An 18,656-nucleotide genomic window follows, 5' to 3' on the forward strand; every position below is an offset into this window, starting at 1 on the left:
GACGCAAAGCACAGAACAGGTTTTTTTGTGGCTTTGACCGACTCATCTGATGTAGTTTATGATATATAGACAATGGAGTTTTAAACCTTTAGATTTAATATGCCGCAATTGTAGTCAAGATAAATCTATTGACCAGACCTTTCGGTAGAATGAACAAAACACTTCAAATGTAGTTTGTCAATTAAGAGAAGACCATATTATGCCAGGTTTTTCTGTTTGTTGTCTGATTTGCTGTCAGTATTCCTGTAAATTCCTCTTTCACTTTTATTCATCATCCAGCAAAAACACTGAATGCCGCATGCGATGGCACAACAACGCTTAGATTGCAGGAGGAATTTGCCAACATCAAAGTCATGAAGAAGAGCAGGCCAGACTAAAATATTCTGATTTCATTATGAACGATCCACAGCTTTAATTTTCAGTCAGGTTTTATATATATATATATATATATATATATATATATATATATATATATATATATATATATATATATATATATATATATATATATATATATATATATATATATATATATACTGACAGCAAATCAGACAACAAACAGAAAAACCTGGCATAATATGGTCTTACACACACACACACACACACAACTCTTTTTTTGACCGATGCATTCACTTCAGATTAGTCTGAAGAGCTCTAACCTATCAGTTAATACCAAAATGTGTGCACCTGCAGCATGCATTCTGGTTTATTCTGAGAAAACCACATTGTTTCTAGATAAATGGTTAGCTACCTACAAATGGAGATAATGTGAAATAGTGGGGAAGGCTGGGCGGAGATGGCATCCATGGTGATGTTCTGAGGCCAAAACGTGCTGACCAAAAAAAAAACACAGCCAAAGACCCTTCTCACATTTCTCAGGAAACACCGGGCTTCCTTTCCGTCTTGAGCAAAATGGAGGCTTGGTCAGTCAAAGTTTCTCTGCAGAGGTGTAAAAAGCTCTTTGCAGGTAATCATGGGTACTCATTGTCAGTCAGCGCTGCCAAGAGTGAGACAACCAGACTGCAGGTGGAGTCAACTTTTCACACAGGGCCAGTCTGGTTTGGGCAGCTTTTATCCCATCACACATAAATCTGTAATTTGACATCTTTGAAATTTGTATTCACACACGCTGACTTTGTCAGACATTAGCATTTGACGATCTTAATGTGGAGTGTGTGTGTGTTTGTAACCAAAGACAAGAAATCTGTGTTGAATCCGAACCTTTACTATCCGTCCTGGAACCCACCTTCATCGTCTCTGCGCTACGACAGGGACTTCAGACTCATCGACCTTCAGACCTCTGCTCCAGTTTATTTTAGAATGAGCCGTAATAGATACGGTGAAACCTGAGGTTGTGGACTGATCTCGAAACATTCCAGATGCCTGAGCACAAAGCTGCAGCTCCTAGTCAAAGTACCAATCCATTTACCCGTTTGGAACCAACCAGCTAGACGGTTTTCTAATCACTGATAGATCTCAACAGGCATCTTGGCCTGCTCTTCTTTTTTATTTTTGCGAGCACCCAGTGCTTTTTCCTGATATCATTTCACATTATTACGCTTAAATTCATTTCTGAAATGATTTGTTATGGTTTACTGGGGTTGGAATGTTCCTAATTTATAAATCGGTTTGCCATGAAAAACTACGTTGAGTTCAATGCTTCTTTTAAGCCCGCTGTGGTTCCAGCTCCAAAAATGTGTCACAACCGCAAAACTATCAAAACCCCGCAAAAAACATGTCTGATGAGCACAATATTAATCAGAGAAGAAGACAAGAGTCTTGTGGTGACTCTGGAGGAGCTGTAGAGATCCATCACTCACATGTAACGTTTTAAGACGCAAAGACACAAAATTAAACCACTTCCACACTGCGGAACTCACATTCAGTTAGTCATTCATCCAAACACAATATGTCTGTCTAAACAGTTGGAGCACAAAGGAGCACCTCCCTGTGAGAAAAATGCTGCTCAACTCGCTATGAATGCTAACAGAGGGTGTGATGCCAGCTCGTTTGCATTGTAATCTTCAGGTTTTTTTTTTTATTTGAATATTTATTTTCAGCCATTTCTCTAAGAACCTCATTTATCCTGTGTGAAGATATTTCCCAAAGTTCCATTCTGAGGATGTCTTCTTATATGTAGCTCTCTGGCTTTCTTAACTGCCTGGAGAATGTATCATAAAGGTTATAGCGCTCTCTACTGGACATCATTCTTTCTTTGCAGGGACTTTATTTTTTCAGAGATATTTTGAGCTATTTATTGTTGTCCTGCCTTGAATTGGACCTCTGGCTAAAACAATCACTGCAGCACCACTTTAGTTCTTTATGTACTAAAATCTAACATTTTAGCTCCCACATTCTGGTTCAGTCGGCAAAACTATCCTTGAACATCTAGAGGACAAGTAGCAGGCGTGTAACTTTTATTTAAAAAATAAAATAAAAATAAAACTGTGACTATGTCGTGACAGTATAAACAAGGGAAATTTATTTGCGTAACACATTTGGTGCACAAGACTATACAAGATTCTTTCTAGAAAAATCAAGATTAAAAATCAATTAAAAACAAGTAAAAAGCAATATGAAAATAATTGACTAACTGAATTAGAAAAGAATGTAGATTAAAAAAAAAAGTAGATATGTCAAATGAACAGTTTTCCTGTAATGGTAAGTTGTTTCTGCACACTGAGCACATGAAGATGATTGATAGCGCTAAGACTGGCCTCTTGGCTCTGATTGGTTGTTTTGGTCAGGCGGTGCATTTCTTCAGCAACTTGAATGGAGTTTGATTTCGTTTCACCCCACAGATTAAGACTCAAATTATACTATCAGGACACAGTGACAGTTTTTACAAATAGGTTAAAAAAAAGAAAGAAAAAAAAACATTTTCGTATACAAAGAGTCACATGTCAACACTGAACATTTCATGTTCAGAGAAACACCTTCCTGTAAGCTAATAGTCTCTTAGCACACCAAAAGATATGAAGCAACAGGATAACAAGCTACATAATTTAATTTGATGGCATGAATATAGAAAGTGAAAGAAATGAACATAAATGTCCAAATATAGCCACGTTTTATGGTGCTTAATCTCAAAAATGTGTGGACACCCTGACCTGACACATGCCTGGTCACTTCAGCAGTTAGAATCTCTCCTTACCTGATAACATTTGAGCTCCTAATCTGCACCGTCATCATAAAAAGCTGATTTTTCTTGTTTTCAAATTCTAATCTTTCTATCTCATTTATATCTATGAATGCGGCTGTCTGTCCGTCCGTCCCTCTGCCTGGTCATGCGGGGGCTGGTGTCCGTCTCCAGCGGTCACCTTGAACCTCGATGGCGTTGCCACCTTGTGCCCAATTAAAATGAAATGACTCAATTGGATTGAAGAAAAAGACTAACTTTATTGAGAAAAAGACATTTAAAAAATTATGATAAAAATAAGCAGACAGAGATTCTCCAACTGTCTTCTCTCTCTCTCTCTCTCTCACACACACACACACACACCCGCACGCACACACATCCAAACACTGTAGTGAATCCTGTTCTCTATCTGCATTTATTCCTCTCATCACCAGCCAAACATGTACTCCATTGCTTTGGAAACAAAGCTGTCGTCCTTCCTGGGCGTCTGTCTGTCTGTCACCACCTGAGCGTGGACAGATGCACACAGATGTTCAAGATGAAGCAATTGAGAACGATTCTGCATGCAGAGACAGAAGCTGCGTTTCCTCTACAAGTGTGCGCAAAACTTTGATGTTTCGCTAATGTAAAAAATAAAAATAAAAAAAAATTTTGCCGTCGCGGTGTTTCCGTTAAATAAGAAATTAAATCAAAATCACACGTGACTGTTTGTTCACGCGACAGATCGTTAAAGCTGGACCATCGTCCTTTGCCAATCCAAGTATTGATCATATGACTCGTGTGATGTGACAAAAGTGCTTCCCTTGCAGCTTTGCAATAATTTTGATATGGTCGAAAAAAATATGACGACAAAAATAAATAAATAGATAAATAGATGCAGATGGTAGTAAATTTCCATCAAAATACTCAGAAAATCTAGAAAGAAGACAAAATCTTCTTTTTTTTTAAGCAAATTTGTAACTTTTCAAACTCAGAAATGTTCAAGTTTCTTTCTAGAAAATTTCTGAGATTAATCTCTTCATTTCTGAGTTCTTTTTAGCATATTTTTGACTTTTCAAATTCAGAGACGTTCTTGTTTTTGACATAGAAAAGCCACAAAAAACATTTTCACTAAGCAAATTCATGTTCGTAATTCCAACTTGCACAATTTTAATGTGAACAGAAACGCAGACAGAGTGAGATGGAGACGTGAAGTCACCTGGTAGTCGCTGCCGGAGCTCCTGTAGGAGGCGCTGAGGGGCCGGATGGCAGACCGAGGGGTGGAAGGGAAAACAGAGGACGAGACGGAGAGGGGTGGAGAGACGGCTTCACTGCTCCCCATCACACTCTGGGAGAAACGGTGAAGGGTCAAACCTCGAAACAGAAACAGACGGCATGCTGGGTAACAGCAGGAACGCACCTTGTCTATGCAGGGCTTGACTCCCACCATGATGGAGTCTCCGAACACCTTTCCGTCTTTGGACAGGGCTTTCCTGGCCTGCAGTCTGGACTGGTACTGGAGGTGCATCCAGTTCCCAGGAGACGCCATCTGCCAACACATCACCAGTTTGTGTGTGTCAGTCAATCGGTTTGCAGCTGAGAGAAACCACTAAAACCAGTAACTAGCTGCTCTCACCGTGTGTTTGACAATGTTTCCATACTGAGCAAACTGCAGCAGGATGTAGGACGCTGAGGCTGGAGGAAAACTAAAACACACATCAGTGACTTACCACACTGCTGCAGTCAAAGTGCTTTCATACTCTATGATCGTAACATGACCAAAAATGGAGTATATTAAAATATTTTCCAGTGGTGTCTGCTAGCGACTGCAAAGCTAACGAGGTCTTTGAATACCCAAAGACTGTGACCCAGGTCTGGTCCAGCTGGTCGTCAGATGACAGAGACTCCCCCTGACTGTAGAAAGGATCTATCTGCGCGGGAGAAAGGCACCCCTGCTGGAACACTGGACATAGGAAACCGGGGTCAAGCCGGTGTTCACTTTCTGATAGCTGAGTCAGTGAGGGGTGTATCAGTACGCACCTGCTCCTGGAGTGGAGGCCTGGCGTGCCGAGAGGGGAGACTGCATTACTGGAAAAGACTGAAACAAAGCAGAGATCCAATGTGGACATTTATGTCTTAAGACACGTAATGCAGCTACGTTTGCATTGCAAAAGTCTCTGTTGATATTTTGCTAATGTTGAAAAAAACACAATTTTGTAAAAAATTATATTAAAATTACCCGTGAAGATGCTTGTTCACACAGTAAGTCAGTAAAAATCATGGCAGCAACAGATGTAAACTTTGCACAAAAAAATCCAACTAAAAGATTACCACTTCCTGTTGTCTTCTTTGTGGTTTTCACCAGTAGTAACATCCGACTGTTACTACAGGCAGCGGTCGGATCAGCACTGCTTGGAAAGACTATTTCCATTGCATTTTTTTTGCCACTAGAGCACTTTATTTGACAGTGCTAAGACCAGAAAGGTGGTAAAGAGAAATGGACGACATGCGGTAAAAACCACCAGACCAGGAATCGAACCTGCCATGGCCGCGTCGAGGATTAAGCCTCCTTATGTGGGTTGTGCTTAACCTCTGCGCCACCACAGCACACCCTCTGTTTCCAAAAAACTCCTCATGTAGCCCCCTTTTGAAAAATAGAATTATCAACTATATTGGTGGTTTAGGAAGGAATGTGTTTCCATTTTGTTTCCGTTAAGCAAATTTCAATTTGAGCATTACTATGGTTATTGGAAACACAGCTGATCATAGACTAGCCAAATTAAAGCCTTTTTTTGCCAAATGCTCTGTTCTGGATATCTCTTCGCCCTACTCCTGTACCTGGCTGCGTACCAACCTGCTTGAGTGCACTGAGTGGCGTTCCCGTGATGACCAGGTCGTCGTAGATGCTGCGGACAGGTGGCGCTCCGCTCTTATCTTTTGGCGTGGGGACAACGGGCTGCGGGGCCGAACCTCCTCCACTACTGGCGCTTCCTGAAACAAACCTCCAGGTGAACACGCACCCTCCCCACAACGACAACAGCAATATCCAGCTTTGTTCTGCTGACCTCGACTTGCACTCAGGCTCTCTGCCAGCGGCGAGGTCAGGCTGAAAGGGCGGGGCTGCGGGCTGGCCGGTGCCGGCAGGTCACCCAGGAGGAAGCCAGGGAGAAACTGAGCTCCGGAAGTCGGCTTTGGCGAGGTGGGAGAGCCGAGAGTCATCGGTTCAGAGCCCACTGGAAGAAAGTGACAGCAGGATAATTATCGAGGGTTATATTCTACAGGAATCCTTCATGTTTTGTAATAATGCAACTTCAGTGTATAACTAAAAGCAAAACTTGAAGTTCCTTCCACAGAGTCAAGTACTGACGTAGGGGGCTCAATATTATATACTCACTTCACTTAAAGAAGTCAGTAACATTTCTAACCACCGCCGAGATATTTTAAAGCTAAATTTATTGCGCGGAATGATCACAATTACGGTAAAAAAAAAAAATATAAAAATCCCAACCGATTGAGTGATGGTTAACTGTGTGTTTCAAAGCAAGACATAAAGCTGCTTTCGGTGTCCTTGAGCACACAACACATAGTGAAAAACCACTTTAACACCAGCAGACCGCGCGATCGAGCTTGTATAAAAGTTACAGTACCTTGTAACTCCATTTTCTTCGTTTTCTACAGCCGCGATTTTCAAAAGTAGGAAGTGACGAAAGGGAGAAAAAGAGGCCAGCGGCGAACAAACTCAGCCGGCAGAGCTAGCTCTTCACTAACGCTAACTTCCTGCTGTTGTCACACAAACCTCTGATGGGTTCTTTTTATTAGATGGTCTAATGTGAAGAAGTTGAGCGGGTTAGTCCCCGCTTTCTGAGGGAACCACAGCTCGTTCACGGAGAGCTGAAATTGTTGCTGGAGTGAGCTGATGGTTCGCCTACAGAAACTTCCGGCGCATGTAGCTGATGGCGTCGGTGAGACGTTCAAGTGGCCGCGGTTTTTTAACACTTACCCGAACAATTTAAATATTCAGAAATGTTAAAAATGTGTTTTCGGGCACACTAAGATATAGTAATTCTTTCCGAATTAATCATATGTTAAATAATAATAATAATAATAATAATAATAATAATAATAATAATAATAATAATAATAATAATAATAATAATACAAAACTAAAGTACTCATGTAATATATGTTCTACCTGTTTGAATATGCTGGCTTTAAGCTAAAAGCAGAAATAAATTTGAAAGACTTTTAAAGTCTATTTGCGGTTGAAAAATTGTGAGTATATTAGTTGCCCATGGTGTTTAGACCACCTGGGAAACATGAGAAATAACACTTAACTTTCATCTTCCTCGTTTGGAGTAAATCTGGACACGATGTTTGGACAACAACCAATCATCTTCTGGCCCTGGGTTTGAAACACAATCAAAAAAAATAATTTATTGTAAAAATGTCTTGAATTTCTAATTTAGGCAGACATAATTACTTAATGGGTGTATGCTTCAGATAAATCCGAATTTAAGTTAAAATATTTTCCAAATGATTTTCGAACGAACCATACTTTACGTCATCGTCATGTGGTCGTGGAGCGTCAAATTTCGTCAAGGTGCCATAAATATTCGAGCTGGGCTCCGTGAGTTCCAAGATTCTCGTGTCAAAATAAAAGTTCCAATTCAGCCGCGCGTATTTGGAAACGCTCCCGCCCTTTCTGTTTTTACTGGCTCTTGGATGGGAAGCATAGAACAATGAACTAAACGACTTTGTGTTTTAACATTTCTGTTATTCACCAGACTTTATTTTGAATGTAAAGAGACGGAAGTTGCCGCGTTATCGTGCGCATCTTGATACCGGCATGAGCCGGATGCTGATGCGGATCTTCATCTGCAGGCTGGAAGGTGTTGAGTCTCCTCCGAGGTAACAAAGCTTTGGTTTTATTCACGCAAAACCGTTTGTGAACATTAGAGGAAATATTCGCTTTGAACACAATTCGGCACCGTCTGTAGCTGTCTGTAGTGGTTAACAGGCTATTAAGACAAGTAGTTCTTGTTCCAGTTAGCTTAGCTTAGCCTTTTAAAGAAGGCATTTCACTCTGAAAATAAAGCTTTTCAGAAAGGTGATGCATGTGTTGTCCGCAACAAACAGATTTATAGTTTTCATTTAGTTGTGAGCGATGTTTATGATTAAAAGAAACGTGGTTTACCTTTTGGCGACGTAGAAATCGGTGCATTTTCTTCAGTTAGGAAGCTGAACGTTGTAAAGTTTGTCTCTAAAAATGGGGCGTTCAGGTTCTCGTGCGCAAGAGATACTTTGGGTAGCCAACCGGGTCATGTTCACAAACGACTGCTGCAAAGAATGGTTGCAGAAAGCAAATGACATTTTCTGAAAACACTCGATGTATGTGATAATGTCGCTGTACAACTCACGGAAGGCGAGGAAGATTATATCTCTCGACTAATTTCGCATTATTCTGTCGTGCGCGCGTGAAATTAGTTGGTGCGCACGTGAAACCAACTTTGATCTTTTTTCTCTTTTTTTTTCTTTCAAATATTAATACTGACATGTCCGTGGCGGCAGTGTTTTATTGAGAACCAGTTTTAATCATATCCACTTCCAGTTATGTCAAATTTGCAAAAAATATCTTGATGATTCTCGAGACATTTTGGAAAAAATGTCTTTTGGACTAGTGAGGCAAAAGTGGATCTGCTTGGAGGGTTTATACATAATAGAAGAATATCATATAGTCATGCAGTGGTGGTAGAATATATGAAGGAAATAAATATTCAGGATATTCTCCTTCAGTTCCAGGTTCTAGGACCAGAGATGGGGCCCAGCGTCGTCCACAGGCTCTTAAGGCCTGTTATCCTCACTCTGTCGCTGGTTTTCATCTTTGCCATCTTGCTGGCGGCGGTTTGTGCTAAGGAGTCGGACTACTACGAGCTGCTGGGGGTCAGCAGGGAAGCAACGACAAGAGAGATCCGGCAGGCGTTCAAGAAGCTGGCGCTCACCATGCATCCTGACAAAAACCCTGTGAGTCACAGACAGGAAAAGCCCAAAAAAATCTCAAACATTTTGGTAGATTAAAGTCTGCTTGTCATCGATAATGCTGACCAATGATTGCTTAGGGTGACTCCTCGGCTCACGAGAAGTTCCTGAAGGTGAATCGGGCGTATGAAGTGCTGAAAGATGAAGACTTGAGAAAGAAATATGATAAATATGGAGAAAAGGGATTGGACGAGCAGCAGGGAGGGCGCTACGAGAGCTGGAACTTCTACCGCTACGACTTTGGTAAGACCCCATCTGCATTTACCAGCACTTTAAATAGTTTTTATTTTAAACCACCAACTCCTCCTATCGCAATGTTTGTATCATATTCCGACTAATGTATCGGTCTGTCTGTTACAGGTATCTACGATGATGATCTGGAGATTATCACTTTGGACAGCAGAGACTTTGGTAAGGTTTTAACAAAGTAAGCACCAACAAAAAGCAGTAAATGAAGAAGTAAATTGTTGCAAGGGAAGTGATGAGAACTGCCAGCCTGTGGGTTAAAGATGGTGAGTAAACTTCTATGCGTTTGTGTTCTAGAAGCAGCAGTGAACTCTGGAGAAATCTGGTTTGTCAACTTCTACTTCCCACGATGCTCGCACTGCCACCAGCTGGCACCAACGGTAATAAAACACTAAAATAAATAGACACACTAAACACGCCTCTGGAGTCTTGGGGACATTCAGATGTGTTGTCAGCTGTTTCTGAAACTCACTTGAATTTCTAGCTGACTGTTGTTAAAAGAAACAAGAAAATGCTGTTTTTGGGATTAAAAATCTGTTTATTTGTCACATTTTAAATGCTGCTACAAGTTTGCCATCTTCAGTAGTTTTGATCGGTGCACTTGTTTTGGGTTTAAAAAAAGTAGAATTTACATTGTTATAAAGAAGAATGTTACCTTCGCTGTGACATCACAGTCTTGTTTTATTAACTTTTGGTACATATCTATCAACAGACAATCTGGGGATGAAAGCTCCGCCCCTATGTGGTTAAGTAATTATTATCAGAATTCATGTAAACCAAACCGAGATCTAAGTTTGTAGACAGACCAGAATCAGGCTTTTTGGCACACATCAGACTTCAATTGTACATTCACACCTCCCCAAACAAACCAGAGTTTATAGTCAAATGGACTAGAGTTCTAGTGCAGCAAACTAAACGGGGAATCCGCCCTGAGTGTGTATGCAATAAGCCTTTGATGAATCTCCACATATCGGTGGTGGCTGACTTAGCTCGAGTTCAGCGTTCATGTACTACAGTTGGATTTCTAATGAAACACAAGGCAGAAATGCTGTGTTTGTAAACTTAATCATTAAGTAAAACCCTCCTTTTTTTTTTTGTCAAACTCTAATATTGTTTCCTGTATACTGTATGTGACGCAGTGGAGGGAGTTTGCCAAGGAGATGGACGGAGTCATCCGGATTGGAGCGGTGAACTGTGGAGACAACAACCATCTGTGCAGGAGCAAAGGCATCAACAGCTATCCCAGCCTGTACATCTATAGAGCAGGACAGGTCAGTTTAAAATATACTTATTTATACTACTACCATACTCAATATTGTGAATTATTTTAATCAACTCCTTTGAAGTTGACGTTGGTGTCTTGTAAATCTTTAAAAGTCATCCACAACGGCCCTTTTTCCAAGGAGTGTGAAAACGATGCAACCCAAGTTTGTCAACACAAATGGGCGCAAACCTTTGTCAATATATGTCGAAGAAACACAATTTCACATTTGTGGTGTTCCCAGTGCAATTAAAATCACACCTGATTTTGTTCATGCAATAAGTCATTCACAAAAAAACATGTCGTACCACGATCCTCTAACCACTCCCGGTCATCTTTCTTGACGTTTCCGCTAGTAGTAACATCCAAAAAAAGTGTTCCCATCATAGCTTTGTCAAATAAACCAATTTTTATTTGGCCAACAAACCTCCATACCTTGGCGCCAAACCTTTTTTAATTAATTTCAAAGTTCAATAAAAAAATACCTTTTTGATCCCAAAGTGAATTTAACACGGAGGCGCATTTCTTTTAGCCACTTCTTAATCAAAAACAAAAAAGTCAGAATGTGCCACTCAAGTATAGTTCAAGTCATGTTTGTTTTTATTGTTTCAAAGCAGCTGGTTATGATGTCCCAATAAAACCACTGACTTTCAGACAGCCTGTGGGAAGATGCCACATTGCTGATTTGAGTTGCTTCTCACTGACATGCACCACTAGCAGAGTTCACCCTTTGAGGACCAGGTCGATCTGTGTGTTTCTGCAGAGGCCGGAGAAATTCACGGGGGAGAGGAACAGAGATAACCTGGTTCGCTTCTCCATGCAGTTCATCACTACAACCGTCACTGAGCTGTGGCAGGGTGAGCTCATCCTTCATCCATTTTCAGACCAAATATTTCCAATCTGTCAACTTTTCCGTCAACCATCTATCAATAACACAATATGCATCTTTATTGTAAATTCTGCACTGCTTTCGTTTAGTAAATTGCACGCAGGTTTTCTGTTTTGTTGTTTTAAGATGAACCGGTGAGAATTTTGTGGCTTTTGAAAAGCTTTGACCTGCTGATGTCAGCTTTAACCCTTCTCTCTTAATTCACAGTTTGATTTCAAACCACTTGTCTATGCACCTCGGAAGGAGTTTCTTTCTGTTCAGCCTCTTCTTCCCTCTTCTTCTCCAGGCAATGTGTTCACTGAGATAGAGAACGCGTTCTCGTCAGGACTGGGCTGGCTTATCACCTTCTGCTCTGATACTGGAGGTAACATAGTCTTTGCTGGACACAGCTGTCAGTGCAAAACATTGGGCTAATAACACACACACATACACTCCTGTCATCAGAAATATAATGAATAACTTTGTAGATATCTGCTCTACATGCTGACACGTGTCTGTTTTTCTCAGATTGTTTGGAGCCGAGGACACGACAGAAGCTTGCCGGAATGCTGGTGAGAAAAAAGCTGAATTGGTTAGATTTTAACATCATTAGCCAAACAAAACGAGATGCAAAACAGTCAGCCTGGAGAATATCCAAATTCTTGAACTGGTCATTGTTTTAAACCTGTAGACAAGTAATGTTAGGTTACCTTGATAAACGATCATAACAGTGTGTTTCAGTCAAATATAAGCCATGTTTTTGAAAAGATTAAAAACGTAGTTTTATCTAAATTTATCAAGCAACCTCTCTTCCTGGTACAACCACAGCTTTTTGTCCTTTTGCATTATTTGACATTATTCCAATAAGTGTACATAAAGTTGTTTCATTTGAGGAGGTGTTCTATGATATTTGAGCTCTATAAAGTCCCCTCCTCACCAATTTCACCACCAAATCAATTATTTTTTGTGCTCTTGGAATATTTTCTATATCCCCTCTACAATGCTAATCATCCACACAGCTGTAATAACTGAAGCCATGTGCCGACTCAAGATCGTTTCTCTTTAAGTTCAAAGATAATAACTTCAGTTTTGTTACTATTCAGCTGGAGGAAGTTGACACACATACACACATTAATTTACTCGAAGCAAGTCAGTGCTTGGATGGGTTCGGAGTCACCTGCCGACATCGTAATGTAGAGCTGTGCATCATCTGCGTAGTTCACCAATCTTGTATCTTGTTTTGACCAGAGCTTGCAGGAGCATGTAGATATTAAATAGGGGAGGTCCAAGGATTGAACCTTGTGGCACCCCATGAAAGTCTTTGCAGAGATCTCTGGTCTGAGTGATGGTTGTTTGCGTTCAGGACGGTCTTGTTAAGGTGGGATGGATGGACTGCACTACACAGCAACAGCTCTGCGACAGTTTTCAGGTAAATACTGCTAACATGAAGTAAATATAGTTTTTTACGGTACGTGTAGTTGATTTATTTATTTTTTTTATTCTTCTGTTTCAGGTGACAAGTGGAGCCACTGCTTTGTTCCCTCCTGGAAGCTCTCTGGATAAGCAAGGCAGCGTACTGGTACGATAGAACATGCTGGTATCTGACTGACGTATTGCTGGGAATACAGTGAGTCATACTTCGGTTCATGTTGATGATTCTGTTCATGTAATTCAGTGGCTGAAGACTTTGGATAGCAGGGAGATCTACAGTCAGGTCATCGATCATCTGCCTGATCTGGAACTGCTGACGAGTGACAGTTTCAAGGTACAAAACAACACAAGAGCAGCTGCTTAATCAGATTTTATGTACCGTACAGTAAATGTTGAAATCTAACTATTTGCAGGAGAAACTGGCCCATCATCGCTGGTTGATCAGTTTTATGTTCAGTGGCCGATCGGCCTCCAGCGAATACAAGAAGCTTCAAGCGTTTCTTCGAAACGATCACATACAGGTAAGCCACATACAAGCCTTTCTGCTTAGCTTCTAGTCTCAGCCTGACGGTCCCAACTAGCCGTTTGTCTGTCCAGGTCGGCAGAGTGGACTGCGTCGCAGACTCTGAGCTGTGTCACACTCTGTACATCCACAAACCCTGCGTGGCCGTTTTTAAAGGACTGGGAATCCACGACTTTGAGATCCACCACGGTCAGTACCCCAACTCTTTCATTTAATCCTATTACTGCCTGTTTGCCTCTTTCAATGCAGTCGGTTTGTTTCAGAGTGTCTGAATGTCTGTGGTGTCCTGTGTCCGTATGCAGGGAAAGACGTATTGTACAACATCGTGGGTTTTGCGAGGGATAGCGTTCGCGCTCATGTGACAACGCTAAGGCCAGACAACTTTCCCTCCAACAGGAAGGAGCCCTGGCTTGTTGACTTCTTTGCTCCGGTTTGTAAAACCTTCTGGAATTGTAGATTGAAATCATTTCCGTTTGTTAAATACCAAAGAATAATAAGATAGGAAATAATTTTAACAGAGTTTATTGTATTTTGATCAAATTCAGATTCATTAAAGGGGTAATATTATATGCAACTGACTTCTTAGTTAGTTCTTGAACAAGAATTGAAAAATCTGTAAAAAAAAAAAAAAAAAAAAAAGATGAAGCAACATCTAAACACCAAAGCTTTAAAGGAGACTAAACATCCCTTTGTAGAAGAACAACAAAGTCAATGTTTTGGAGAGGAGAACACAAAACCTTGATCTCAGTTCCATAGAAAATGTTTGTTTGATCAAGACAGGGCACAGACCTAATCAAACCCATTTCTGATCCATTCCTCCAGTTCTGTCAGGACGAATGGGCCAGAACTCTACCAAACTATTGATAATATTAAGGAATAAACCCAAATCCTTTGGCCCAAGTCTTGCATTTAAAAAGCAATTCTTCAAAATACTAAGGAAATCTAATATTAATATTTATTATTTTCAGTAGATCTCGTTAGAAAAACAAATTGATAATTTGTATTATGGTGTCCTTCTAGATTTTGATATATCCTCATCGATTTTTCAAACTGTTTCAAAATAGATGCTGTTGCTATTTGTAGTTGGGTTTTATTTGTCTAGGAACAGGTGGGATTGTGAATTTCCTGTGGCTTTATGAAATCGCAGGAAGAAACTTGACACATGGCTGAAAAGAAACACGTCATTAGCTGTAAACGCGACCAAAACTTTAGCGTGTTTTGTAGTTTGCAATCTTCTATGTTAAGATTCACCAAATCTCTGTTTGCATGATGGACGGGTTCTAGTTCTACACCCAGAACACAAACACCCATAAATACTCGTAACTGGAAGTGCAAGTATTTGTGTTATGTATATATAATTTAGATTCTTTTGTAATGTTAATGCTGAGAAACAGTCAAGAAATATAATTATATTAATCCAACTTATATCTGACCCAAAAACAGCTCAGTTTCTACTCAATTTGGTGGATTAAATTTATTCATCTCGGTTGCAGTGGTGTCCTCCATGTCGAGCTTTACTTCCTGAACTGAGAAAAGCTTCCATCCAGTTGGCTGGACAGATGAAGTTTGGCACCTTGGACTGCACCATCCACCATGACTTGTGCTCCACGGTAGGCTCAGACCCTCTGGGTGTTTTGTGCTCAGGGATAAATCTGTTGGTCATCCGTTACCCTCTTTGTGTTTCAGTATAACATCCAGGCATATCCCACCACGGTCATCTTTAACGGCTCCTCCATGCACGAATACGAAGGACACCACTCAGCGGATGGCATCCTGGAGTTCATACAGGTCATATTTAACGTTGGGTTCTGTTGTTGTTTTTTACTTTTATGACAGTAACCAGACAGGTGATTTCTGTTCTTCTTTTATTTTTGCTTTTCCAGGATCTGGTCAGCCCATCTGTGCTGGTTCTGGATCCCTCCAGCTTCACAGAGAAAGTTAAAGGTATAAACTTTAAATGGATGTAAGGAAAATTGTCCAGTCATATTGACAAAAGGTGTACAAATAATTTGTCTTTAACATTTTAAGATCCTTTTAAAACTCCTTCAGCATGCTCTGGTAGAAATGCATCAGTGTCAGCTCAGTGTAAGCTTTAACCAGATTGGGTTGTGATGTTGCAGGCAGAGCTGCTGGGCAGACCTGGGCGGTGGACTTCTACGCTCCTTGGTGTGGTCCCTGTCAGGCCATGATGCCTGAGTGGAGACGCATGGCTCGGGTATGACGGCAAATACACAAATTCAAAAGGAGGCCAAAGGGATCAATACATCCGCATCAGAAACATACCCAGCCTAATCTTACGTGGCAACCATTATGCTGTGCAAATTGCCTGGTGGAATCTAGATGCACTTTCAAGGACAAAGCGGGCTAGTCTAGTTTGCTAGATTAGCTAGCAGCAATTAGCTAACACCTGGTGGAACTGTGCATTAGCTGAGCTCATTATAGGATCCACTTCTCAGGGCAACACTGGTAAAAACTCCAGTGTTTAAAGGGTTAATAGAGGAGCCATATTGTAATGACTTTGTGAAGGTGGAGTTTCAGAAAGAGCAGGAGCTTTTGAAGAGACAATCACCCAATTTGAAGTCATTAAATTACAAAGTCAAATTTCTTGTAAGTCATTTTTGGTATTTACAAAATTTTTATAACAACTGAAGTCAGGTTTCTTGTTGAATTTTCTTCATGCCGTCATTTTGAATGACGGCATGAACGACATTCATTCACAAACTATTTTTACTGATCGATTGTTGTGATGATACAAATCACATATGTTATTTTGTGCATTTGATTTTAAATTGGTTTAATTGATATTCAACAACTTGAACAAAGAATCCAGCACCCACCACACATACAGAAGATGAACACAGAACTGTTTTCCACAGTGACAAAATCCACTGACTCTGGCCCCAATAACTATTAACAATTCAACTGAACAACTGCTCTTAAATGATGACAAGTTCACACCTAATGTTTTCTGGTTATTTGCTTAATGATGAGTTAAAACAGCCTCTGATGGATGTGGTTTTCCCATGAGAGGAACCAGAGAGGAGAGGAAGTGCAGTGAAAGCTGTCTCTCCTCACTGTCTCTGTCTTGCAGATGGTTTCAGGTCAGATCCTGGTGGGTTCAGTGGACTGTCAGCGCTTCCAGACCTTCTGCCAGAGTCAGGGAGTGAGAGCATACCCTGAAGTCCGCCTGTACTCTGGAAACAGCAGGCAGCCAGACCGCTTTACGTAAGTGATCACTGTGGCAGAATCAGCCTCAGATTCTTCTTCTGAAGAGAAGAGAGAAGAACAGTGATCGGTTTCTCTCTGCAGGAGTTACAATGGCTGGCACAGAGACGCGCATTCTCTCAGGGCATGGGCTCTCAGGTAGAATCTTTATCCGGCTTGACTTCCTTCTTAACAACATGCTTTTCTTCCCACCTTCTGTTCTCTCTTTTAGGTATATTTCTGTATTTTTCTTACTTTCCTTATTTCCTTTTTTAAGTACTTTCTTTCTCTAACTCTTAATTATTTAGTAACTTAAATACTTACTTGCTTAACCCTTCCACGGTCTTAAGAGATGGGATCATTTGGACTGAACCCACGTGTGTTTTTCCAAGTTTTTTTTGTCAGACCTCGACATTTGCTGCCACACAGGGGTTAAATACCTATTTACATATTTACATATTTACTTACCTCAATACGCACTTACTTGCTTGAATACATTTGTTCTTCTTGACCTCATTTCAGGTTTCATGAGTAATCCAGAGTCGATGTTTGGTCTGTTAACGGGTTAATGGAGTTAGGTGTTGTGTGTAGTTCTTTACCCAGAGCATCAGTGGATCTGACTCCAGAGACGTTCAGATCCCAGGTTCTTTCGGGTCGGGATCACTGGGTTTTGGATTTTTACGCCCCATGGTGTGGACCTTGCCAACACTTCGCCCCAGAGTTTGAGATCTTGGCTCGGGTGAGACACATTTATCAACAGTTCATCCCAAAACCATTCTTACCTCGAGAAGATTTAGACTGAAAATGAGTAGTTTGTTTCTGATAGGAAGCCAGATATCACATTCAGTCTGGAGAAACATGTCGGTAAAATAAAACAAATGCGTGTGGCAATGTTTAAAGGGTCTCTGTGTTCTCAGATGGTTAAAGGAGAGGTCCGGGCCGGCAAGGTGGACTGTCAGGCTCATCATCAGACGTGTCAGTCAGCTGGAATCACCGCTTACCCGACGGTTCGATTTTACCCAAACCTGGGAACACGGAGGGTGAGGACACAGACACACCCAGCAGAGGGCGCCTGTGTTTCTACTTCACTACAACTAGAACAATGATAACCTGTGCATGTCTCTACAGTATGAACACAGTGGGGAACCCATTAACAGCCGGGACGCAAACACTATCGCTGACATCATCAGACACCGGCTAGAGAAGCTGTCACCACGGTTACACAACACACCAAAGGTAGCCATCTTTTCAGTTACAACTCAAAGTTTGAAGTATCTCCTAAGGTAGAATCAGACTGTTTTTATGGCTCTGCTTGCTTTGTAGGATGAGCTCTGACAGACAAAGAGGTGCCATAGAAGACCAACAACCTGATTGGTCAGAGAGAGGAACGTATTTGGATTTGATTGGTTCGGTGAGTCAGCACTCCAGGAATTGACAACGAATGAGACGGTCTAGTCACCGACTGATGCTCCTGTCTTGAAACAACTGAACTCTCTAGCCTTAATTTTATCCGCTTTTATTTTGTCTCCAAAGTTTGTATTTACTCTATGAAGTAAACCTGTGAGACAGTATGGAATACTGTACATGTTACTGATACAGTTGCACACACAACCAAATGAGGACACACTACTGTACTGAAGTGTTCCTGAAGGAGCATTTTCAGAAACAACTTTGTTAAAAATAACATTTTGGCAGCCCTTTCTGTGGTTTTGTTTGGTTTGTTTTAAACAAATATATATATTTTTTTGCATAGATAAGCCAGACCTAAATGTAAGCCGTTACTTTTTTTTATGCGTCATTTTATTTGATCCTGACTTTACTGGCTGTGTTGTTTTGATGGGGAATAAAAGTTCTGGGTGCCAGCTAGTTAAAAAAACATATAAATTGACAATTACACCTATTAGAAAATTTATATATAAAAAAATAGGATACAAATTGAAACCAATAAAACATTCTTTTTTCAATGTTA

At 40.7% G+C, this 18,656-nt stretch overlaps 2 protein-coding genes across 5 annotated transcripts; one reads left to right on the top strand and one right to left on the bottom strand.

Annotated features, from left to right (window-relative positions):
* Positions 1–3,467: 3,467 nt before the first annotated feature.
* nup35 (nucleoporin 35) lies at positions 3,468–8,396 on the bottom strand. Of its 4 annotated transcripts, XM_055059733.1 has the most exons (10): positions 8,313–8,396; positions 7,454–7,520; positions 6,184–6,351; positions 5,973–6,109; positions 5,159–5,216; positions 4,973–5,081; positions 4,755–4,824; positions 4,539–4,667; positions 4,338–4,466; positions 3,468–3,644 (listed from the first exon to the last, which is right to left on the bottom strand). In XM_055059733.1, the coding sequence occupies exons 1-10, from the start codon at positions 8,337–8,339 to the stop codon at positions 3,567–3,569; spliced, it is 972 nt and encodes a 323-aa protein (XP_054915708.1). In that variant the 5' UTR covers positions 8,340–8,396; the 3' UTR covers positions 3,468–3,566. The 4 variants fall into 4 exon arrangements, with proteins under 4 accessions (XP_054915708.1, XP_054915711.1, XP_054915710.1 ...); XM_055059736.1 differs by lacking the exon at positions 7,454–7,520 and having other exon boundaries at positions 8,313–8,369; XM_055059735.1 differs by lacking the exons at positions 7,454–7,520; positions 8,313–8,396 and adding an exon at positions 6,915–7,073.
* Positions 7,768–18,656, top strand: dnajc10 (DnaJ (Hsp40) homolog, subfamily C, member 10). The gene is made up of 25 exons (XM_055059732.1): positions 7,768–8,026; positions 8,912–9,139; positions 9,235–9,397; positions 9,515–9,565; positions 9,698–9,780; positions 10,540–10,671; positions 11,425–11,518; positions 11,837–11,914; positions 12,058–12,101; positions 12,893–12,958; positions 13,043–13,108; positions 13,205–13,294; positions 13,374–13,481; positions 13,558–13,672; positions 13,786–13,913; positions 14,977–15,093; positions 15,170–15,271; positions 15,367–15,427; positions 15,604–15,698; positions 16,575–16,708; positions 16,793–16,846; positions 17,279–17,426; positions 17,605–17,727; positions 17,816–17,923; positions 18,011–18,656. Exons 2-25 carry the CDS (start codon positions 8,933–8,935, stop codon positions 18,020–18,022), a joined length of 2,379 nt encoding a protein of 792 aa, XP_054915707.1. The 5' UTR covers positions 7,768–8,026; positions 8,912–8,932; the 3' UTR covers positions 18,023–18,656.

The sequence above is a fragment of the Poeciliopsis prolifica genome, unplaced genomic scaffold (genome assembly GCF_027474105.1).
Source record: "Poeciliopsis prolifica strain line A6 unplaced genomic scaffold, Auburn_PproV2 SCAFFOLD056, whole genome shotgun sequence".
NCBI lineage: Eukaryota > Metazoa > Chordata > Actinopteri > Cyprinodontiformes > Poeciliidae > Poeciliopsis > Poeciliopsis prolifica.

Coding starts and splice junctions, on each gene's coding strand:
- dnajc10 (XM_055059732.1), top strand. CDS start 8,933: ATGGGGCCCAGCGTCGTCCACAGGCTCTTAAGGCCTGTTATCCTCACT. Junction 15,428..15,603: donor CTTCACAGAGAAAGTTAAAG/GTATAAACTTTA, acceptor GTGATGTTGCAG/GCAGAGCTGCTGGGCAGACC. Junction 15,699..16,574: donor AGTGGAGACGCATGGCTCGG/GTATGACGGCAA, acceptor TCTGTCTTGCAG/ATGGTTTCAGGTCAGATCCT.
- nup35 (XM_055059733.1), bottom strand. CDS start 8,339: ATGCACCGATTTCTACGTCGCCAAAAG. Junction 7,521..8,312: donor GATTTCTACGTCGCCAAAAG/GTAAACCACGTT, acceptor TTTCAAACCCAG/GGCCAGAAGATGATTGGTTG. Junction 3,645..4,337: donor GCTCCGGCAGCGACTACCAG/GTGACTTCACGT, acceptor GTCCACGCTCAG/GTGGTGACAGACAGACAGAC.